The 9029-nt window shown below is 45.3% G+C and overlaps 1 protein-coding gene across 1 annotated transcript in view; it reads left to right on the top strand.

Moving 5' to 3' along the window:
* The window catches only part of ltn1 (listerin E3 ubiquitin protein ligase 1), a 38446-nt gene continuing 29417 nt past the window's right edge, over positions 1 to 9029 (top strand). The window contains exon 1 of the mRNA XM_080549668.1: positions 1 to 90. Coding sequence (XP_080405794.1) covers positions 49 to 90 — 42 coding nt within the window. The 5' untranslated portion in view covers positions 1 to 48. The remainder of the gene's footprint in view (positions 91 to 9029) is intronic.

Here is a 9029-nt window from a genome sequence, read left to right as displayed (position 1 = left end):
ACTAGCTCATGTCAGTCAACCAGATCTGTCTGTGAATCACACAACAACATGGGAGGCAAAAACAAACAGCGAACGAAAGGAAACGTCAGGGTGAGTGAATAATTTTTCTCATGCAGACGTCTAACTTGCTTTCCCATGTTCCTTAATGGGAACTTGACAGTTAGAGTTAGCTGCCAACTTCATTGCTTGCTGGCTAGCTAGCTCCACTTAGCTCAGCTGGGGGTGTTTACATATTCACAAGTTCTTGTCACACGTCATGTATATTATTCCAGAGTTACAGATGTACACGTACACATGTTGTCCCTGTGTTCTCTAGTCAACTTGCTAGCTATTGTTTTGGTAACTCGTGACGTTAGAATTACAAGGTTATATCTTTTTTACATAATCTGGTCCATTAGGTGTTTATTAATGCCTGTGTGGTGTTATTTTTAAAATTTCAACATTTTTGAGTTAGTAATTCATAAAATACAAAGGTTCCATTTTCGTATATATTTTGGTATCTGTTACTTACTAAAAAATGAAGAAGAGTTCCTGAGCAAATTTAAGACTTGTTTATTCAAAAAGAAGCAGGTTACACAGCATGGCCCCTCAAATGGAGCTGATGGTCCGAATCGGTCACAGGATGGATGTGAAAAAATAAAGAGCAAGAGTCCATCTACGTAGCGGACTTTATACCCTGTCACTATTATTTCGCTGAGCCAATCAAAACAGAGTCCACGTCATTTTAATTTGGTTAGATACAAAGTTTTACCAGTGAGATCATAGTAGGTGAGGTCATTTTCTGGCCTGTAAATAGGATGTTATTGTCTTATTATAATGCAATTCACCCTATGGTCTAATACAATTCTAATGCAATTTATGTTATGGGCGTCTTGTTGGCTCGGGCCCTAATGCAATTATATCTTCCCATGATGATATTACATCCTCTGCACATGCATGTCAAAAGGCCATTGTGTGTATTTAGAGGCCCACCGCTATAGTTACAGAGCATGAAAATACACTACACAGCCCCCCTCGGAACACGCAGAGTGTGTTCCGAAACTAAACGACAGACAGAAAAACTACATCAACCCATCAACTACATCAACAACATCAACACACCAACACATCAACACATCAACACATCAACACATCAACATTAAACCACACTCAGTTCATCATGCATAATACAAAAACTGAGATACAGAAATTTCCAACGACCGATGTTTCCCTCGTCCTCGAAGCGGCAGGGTCAGAGGTTGCTAGCACATGGCCCCAGTTGGAGAACAGCCTTTACCGCTGTCTCAGATTGATAACACTTCCATAATCAGGAGCTTCCATTGTCGCGTAACCATTACATCACTTCACAACCGACATCAATCACATGATATAGAAAGAAACAAACAGGAACCGAAGCAAACAATCACAAAACATCACTTAATAAATAAATCATCAAAAGAGGAAACAAAATCAGAAAGCAAAGCAGAATCCAGCTTTTGCTCATCAGCTATGTCGGCCATCATCAAAGCATTAACCGGAACATCAGAAATACACTTTCCAAAACATTTGATTAAAATACCAAGTAACATAATACAGATGATAATGACAACAAGAATAATAGCGACGGACCTGATCATATTACCAATACCTGAAAAAGCAGAATCAAAGAAATCCAATGTATTCCAACCGTGTTCTTTACGTAAATCCTCTATACCCTTCTTGTTAGATTCATGGAAATCATACAGAGCGTTACCAGAATCCGAAATATAACTGCAACATTCACCGCCTATCAAAGCACAAGTACCACCCTGACTGGCCAAAATAATGTCCAAAGCCATTCTATTTTGGAGAGCTACATTCTTAGTTTCAGTCAATTCAGTAGCCAGGGCAGATACTACAGCATCCGAAGCATTAATGTGTTTTTCAAGAACGGATGATAGGGCACTTAATTCAGTCTGAGAGTTGTAGACACCATAACTTGGGAATATTAGGCCAAAAAACTTCTGAGCGGTAGATAACGCCCTACGACTACGATGGGTTGCTTGTTTGTGAAGTACAGACATCTCTTCCCGAGTAACTTTCCTAATCAAAGGTATCAGATGAGCTAAATAACAAAGACCCTCACTCAAAGCAGGAAGCTTAGAGAATGCATTATTATCACACACAAGAAACACACCCTCCGGGAGTTGAAGCTCCGTACCAGGATACGGGAAAATGACACCACCTATACAAGACGCGGCCCCTAGCTGACGAAGCGCGCTGCCCTTGAGCCGAGATTGTATGTCAATACAGGTTGTAATATTTACGAGAGGCATGACCTTAAGCTGCGTGGTGCTTTTCTGCCGTCTGGTAGTATTGGTATCATGTAATTTCATTTGAGGCACCATAGCACAATCAACAACTTTACATTTCAATCCAGAAATAACAACTGAACCTCTCCACCGTGTAGAAGTCACACTCCCAGAACATAACAGATGAGGACTCAATGCAGTACCATTCAATTGAACGAACATAGCTTGGATAATATATATCTTCTTCGGACCTGTTGGTTGTGACAAATGTGTAAGCCTATCAATAATAACCTTCCCCACACCGCTAGGCCTATGGTGTTCGTTAACTGCTGCTGTCAGACGTTCCAACACACCAATATCCACACCTGCATAGGAAGAATTTAAAGGAACCAGAATCGTGCTGGGCTGACAAGAAGAGCTCTGGTTCTTGCCCTGTAAAACAAATTGGGCTAAACCCTGCCAATTATAATGAAACCATTCTGCTTTAGTTAACGGTATGGGGAAAAACATAGGAGCAGATGTACTTACAGGGACCTGTTGACAAATCCAGCAATCAGAATAATTCATTTTTGAAGCAAAATCTTTCATGATACTAGTGGCAGAATTAGGGTGGGACCGTGTCCCCAGGTGATTAGAATCATACAACAAATAATCGTCAGTAGCGACTACAATCACCTTCGTAGAAGCCTTCACAGCAACATTTTCAACCTTTCCTGGTAACTCAACGTGAACATATTCATGCACAAATTTCTCACAGTCCAACCTATAGTAGTGTGGATAGTCAGGCGCGTTCCTACAAACTTTGTCCTTGAAATTGTTGGATTCACTAGACACCTGTTCACCGATATTACGTCTAGCACACCAATACGAGTTCAACACCTTGTCAACATTAGTTAATGTCACACGAGTTTCTTGCGTGTTGCTTGAGTGTTGATTAAGTGTAACATATTTAGCATCCAGTAAATACCACTCGTCCGCTTCGGCGGTATAGATCAAACAATCATCAACAGTACAACGTGAATGTGGGCAAATAAAAGATCTACCTGCTGTGATCATTCTTTTCTGACGTCCAGGCATAACAGTGTGTGAGTGAAGTGTAACATTGTCCAAGGAAGTCAATGGGGTAGGAACACTAAGGGGTATATTAGTCTCTGAAACGGCATGGCTTGAGTTTCCTCCTAATTGGCCTTGGTGTATCACGGGATCTGTCTGGTTGGGGTGTATCACTGACAGGTCTGTGTCTCTCAATGGTACCTTGGTCCGGGCAGCCGCCCGGGTTGCTGACATCTCCGTCTGGAGCATTGTCAGGGTCGGAAGGGGTGACAACAGGGGCAACACCAGGCTTGGTAGAACCCCCCAGAGGGGTGTCGCAGTCACTGGATCCTTCACGATCTCCCTTGGCCCGCTCATCTCTGGGCTGGACAGGGTCTGGGACGAGGCCCCCGGCATCATCTGCATCACGGCGCAGATACTCACCAACATCTTCGTCAGCCTGGATGTCCAAGCTGTGGACTTCCTCGTCCCCAGGGGTCTCCTCACCATCCTGCTGAGGCTCTCCCTCATCGTCCTCATCGGGTGCCTTGATGCAGTGATGAACGTGATACCAGGTGGGGGACCCCTTGATTTGGATGGCAGTCCCAGTGCACCGAACGACCTCGTATGGTCCTTCCCGTCGAGCCTCATGCCACTTCCGTCTGTAGACCTTCACGTATACTTTGTCACCCGGTTGCAACGCGTCCTTCCTCTCCTGTGCGTTCACCTCCTCTTCACGTTCCTGTTTGTGGAGCACATAAGAAGAGATACTCTTTTGCCGGTTAGTCATGTACTGTACATAGGCTTTCATGTCACTCTCCAAGAGAGCCAAACTTGGCCCTTTCCCACTGGTTCGTGCACAGGGAGCTGTCATTATTCTCCCCATAGCCAGTTCATGGGGAGTCAAGTGCAGCCCTCGAATCTCACTGGAACGACAGGCCATCAATGCAAGAGGGAGTCCTTCCACCCAATTAAGACCTGTATGCTGACAGACCTTAGAAAGACGGTTCTTAAGGACCCCGTTCATCCTCTCTACCATCCCCTGGCTTTGAGGTGAGTAAATACACCCAAATCTCTGCTTGATTCCCAACTTTTGTAGTATAAGCTTTACCGTCTTATCCACAAATTCCTTACCATTGTCTGACGCTATCCTATCTGGAATTCCAAACCTAGGTATGAATTCCCTGCATAGGAACTTTGCTACAGACTGAGCATCCTTTTTTCGAGTGGGGCATGCTTCTACCCATCTGCTGAACCTGTCCACTACAACTAACATGTACCTGTATCCTGCAACAGGACGAATCATGTCCACATAGTCAATCACCAAGTGTTTCATTGGCCCGTTTGGGGTAGGGATATGCCCAGTTCCCACTGGTATTCCAGGTCTGATATTGTTTTTCAAACAGACCACACATTGACCAAGGATATGGTCTATTTGTTCCAATAAATATGGAGCCCAAAAACCATATTCCTTGGTGATCTTGCGTCTTACCTCCCCCCTGGCCACATGTGCTAATCCATGGGCTTCCTGTATCAGCATGCCTAATAAATCTGGGGGTGCCACAACCAGTCCCTCATGATTTCTCCATAGACCTGTGTCATCCTGACTAGCCCCCCTTGTTAACCATAGGTTTTTGTCTAGCGCATTTGCCCCACTCTGTAACATCAACAAATCCTCAAGCGTGACCATGCCCTGTAACTGTGTTTCATGTGTGACCAGCAGAACTTTACCTGCTTTGTCTGCTCCTGTAATGGCTTTGGCTGCATCATCTGCAGCCCTGTTACCTTGTGTGACATGTGATGAGTCAGATCTGTGTGCGGCACACTTCACTATGGCTAATTCCCTTGGTTTCATCATGGCTTGTAACAGCTTCATGATTTGAGCGTGGTGCTGAATAGGCGAACCATCAGTTTTCTTAAAACCCCGTCCCTTCCATACAGCTCCATGTAGATGACACACATTATGGGCGTAGGCAGAGTCGGTGTACACTGTCACTCTTCGTCCGGTTCCCAAGTTGCATGCTTCTGTGAGGGCAATCAACTCAGCCAATTGAGCTGAACAAGGCTGAGGAACAGCCTCGGCTTGTTCCACAATGAACCCTGAATTTTGGGATCGGACTATGGCATACCCAGCACGTAAACTTTCTCCTACCCGGTAACAAGATCCATCAGTCCAATACTCAACGTCAGCTTCCTTCAAAGGCAAAGCTAGTAGATCTGCTCTAAGCTTAGAGTACCTCATAGCTTCCTTCACACAATCGTGTGGTTCCCCATCTTCTGGGGTTGGCAAGGTCTCTGCTGGGTTAAGTGTGTTACATCTTAGTAATGTTACATCTTCCCTTTCCAACATCCTGTAATAATTCCTAATCCTAGGCATCGTCAAAGTATACTTGCCTTGATTCAAAAGATTCCTTAGACTGTGGTGGCAGAGAATGGTAATTGGGTACCCCATTGTTAAGGTTGTTGCCTTCTCGTACATAAGATATGCCCCGGCCATTGCTCTGTAGCATGGCGCGAAACCCATTTCTACCTCTGAATATGCGACAGAGTAATAGGCTATGGGCTGTGGACTAGGTCCAATGCCTGTTGGTTGCGTAAGAACAGCGCAGGCATACTTCCCTTTGGCTGAAGAAGAAACATACAATCCAAATTCTTTGGAATAATCTGGAAGCGCTAAAGCTGGCGCTTCTTGTAATTTGTGTTTAATTGTCTCAAACGCCAAATCAGCTTCCCTTGTCCAAGTAATGCAACATTGGAGTTTATCACTACCTGTTTCCTTAATCATCCCCCTCAATGGAGCGACCAGTCTAGTGTAATCCTCCACCCATGCTGAACTATACCCAGTAATGCCCAAAAACATCATCATTTCCCTAACCGTTCGTGGTTTTGGAGCCTTCTGAATAGCTTCCAAGTGTTCGTTAGTGACACTGCGATGTCCCTGTGTAATAGATTGTCCTAAGTAAGTTACCTTTTCCTGGCAATACTGTAGCTTCTTTTTAGACACCTTGTGTCCCTTCTCCGCCAAAACCTTTAACAGTTTAACGGAATCCCTGTGACATGTTTCTTCATCTGGGGCACAAAGGAGTATGTCATCCATGTACTGAATGGCAGTACTACTTATCGTCTGCCCTAACCCGTCTAAGTCCTCCTTCAAGACCTGATTAAAAACATGAGGACTGTGTTTGTACCCTTGTGGCATTCTGGTATATTGATAATGTTGACCTTTGTAGGTAAACCCAAATAACCCTTGACTTTCTACACTAAGAGGTATAGAAAAGAAAGCCCCGCATAAATCAATCACTGTAAATACTTTGGCTGTAGATGGAATCTGAGTCAACAGCACATGAGGATCAGGAACTTCGGCTGGATAGCTGACAACTACCTCATTCACAGCCCGTAGGTCATGTACCAGACGATATGAACCATCAGGTTTCGTTACTGGCAGAAGAGGTGTGTTACTTAACGGATATTGAGTTATCTTCAAGACTCCTGCCTCTAACAATCCTTTGATCTGTGGCTCAATTCCATCAATTGCTTCCTGCTTCAATGGGTATTGGTTTTTCCAAGGGGGTTTTGCACCCGGTATGAGTTCAACTCTCAATGGACGAGCTGATTTCACAAATCCAATGTCTGTACTGTTCTTTGCCCACAGGTCTGCTGGCACATTCTGTATCATTTCTTCTCTGAGGTCTTTTTCAGGTTGTACAGGAAGGATTAGCTGGTTCATTAGCTTCACAGTCTGCGGATGTCCTATTCCTTGAGCAGAGATCATCAGTTTTGTGAACTGTCCATCAATGCTCCTCCAGATAGCAGGGTTTTCTTTTGTCGTTACAAATCTGGCTTTTTCTGAGTCTGCCATCATTGCCCCTAAATGCTTCTGTTTATAGTGTTCAGATATCATAAGTGTCACATGAGGGATGCTACCCTCAATCTTATGCTCCTGATCTAGATAAGTGTCACTGTTTATCTTCATAGCCACTCCCTGAGGGCCTAGGATTATACAACTTGTACTAAGCTGTACCTGTTTTGGCTGATGCTTCAGCCACTCATCTGGGTTTGCATCTGCAACTTCTCTAAAATACTGGAGTGTACAATGCAATGGATCAGTAGGCCTTCTGGCCTCTGACATGTGTGCCAGGATATAATTGTCCCACATCCTTGCTGGTTCCATTAGGTCTGGGCTAAGCCCTCCCACCCAATACACCATAGATGCGTTGTTGTCCATCATGACAGACAGTTGTCTGTTCTCTTGTGGCACTGTCACCCGACAGCCGTCAGGTGTGCATTTCACTGTACAGTTCAATTGGCATAGTGCATCTCTCCCTAGTAGCCCTATTGGCGTGTGTTCTGATACAAGTATTGACAGATCTGCTCTCTGTCCTTTGTACTCTAAGCTTACAAGCTCAGTAGTAGGGATCAGCTGTTTAATTCCCTCGAATCCGATTGTCTTCACATATTTCCCAGACATAGGAAGGTGCGTGGCATCTTCAGGCTTCAGACAGGTGTAGGCTGCTCCACTGTCCACCATCAATTCTAATGGACGTTGGTTGACCGACACCCATATGGTAGGTTCATCTTCAGGCCTGTTCGTCACCACCAGCTGGCACCCCCCTCTCGGATCTTCTGGGCACCCCTATAGCCCAGCTGGTGGGCCTCCGTAGGGGTTCACCACTCCTGGAGCCGGTGTAGCAGGGGGCCTATATCTTCCTTTTTGTTTCCCCCCTGCGCCCCCCTGGTTCTTCTTCCAGCAGGTACGGGCTAAGTGTCCATCCTGGCCGCATTGGAAACATGGTCCTAACATCTTCTTCCCGGCTGCGGTCCATCCCTCTTGTGGTGGTCCTTGGCCAGGCTGGTTGTATGGCTGGTACGGAACCACTTGCACCCCTGGTGGCCCCTGTGGGTATGGATACCCCCCTTGTGGCCCCTGTGGGTATGACTGGGGAGGGACAGTTTGCAGTTGCTGTGGCTGAGATGGGACCTGTAGGGCTATGGTCTGCACTCTCTCTCTGGTTTTCTTGCCTTCAGTCAATTGTACTTGAGTTAGTTTTCTGAGTGAGTCTTCGTCTTGTGCCTTCTGTATCTGAATCTTCTTTCTAAATAATTCTACTTGGTGTGCTACGTTGTCTATATAAACAGCCTTGTTCATGTGTCGTAGCCCCACCACTTCTGCTAACTTGTTCTTAACTGGGGTAGGGAGACCTTGTTGAATCTTTTCCCTGATTATGGCTTTTTCTAACGGGTTATCTTCGGCATCCTTCCCTGTCACACTTCTCCATTGAGAGTGCACACGGGCTACATAACCTCTGGGATTCTCATCTTCTCCCAGTGGCATCACAATGATATTGTCTGGGTGAATGTGAGTAGGGTATGTCTCTCTGATTGCCTTCCACAGCCTGCCTCTGTTTGCTGCGAAGAGCTCTGGGTCATAAACTGATGTACCGATATATTTATGAAGTCCTGCCTTCGTCAATATTTCCTGCATGGTGTCCAATCCTGTAATAAAGGCTAAGAGTCTTTTCAGGTCTCCCATCGCGGCCTGCGTCCCTGTCAGTCTCACGTCCATCTCGTTAGTCCAAGGGTGACCCCCATCTTCTAGGACTGGGAGTTTTTCGATCACTTCAGACAGATCTGTATGACCCCAAGGACGATATTCTATCTTGTTATCTCGAAACAGCACCGGGAAGACCCCCTGAATTTCCTCTTCCTCCGATGTCTTCCCTCTTGGTC

Source organism: Nansenia antarctica, assembly GCF_963989245.1.
Source record: "Nansenia antarctica genome assembly, chromosome: 20".
Lineage (NCBI taxonomy): Eukaryota > Metazoa > Chordata > Actinopteri > Argentiniformes > Microstomatidae > Nansenia > Nansenia antarctica.
Note: the sequence above shows the minus strand (reverse complement) of the source record. Positions and strands in the feature narration are given on the sequence as shown.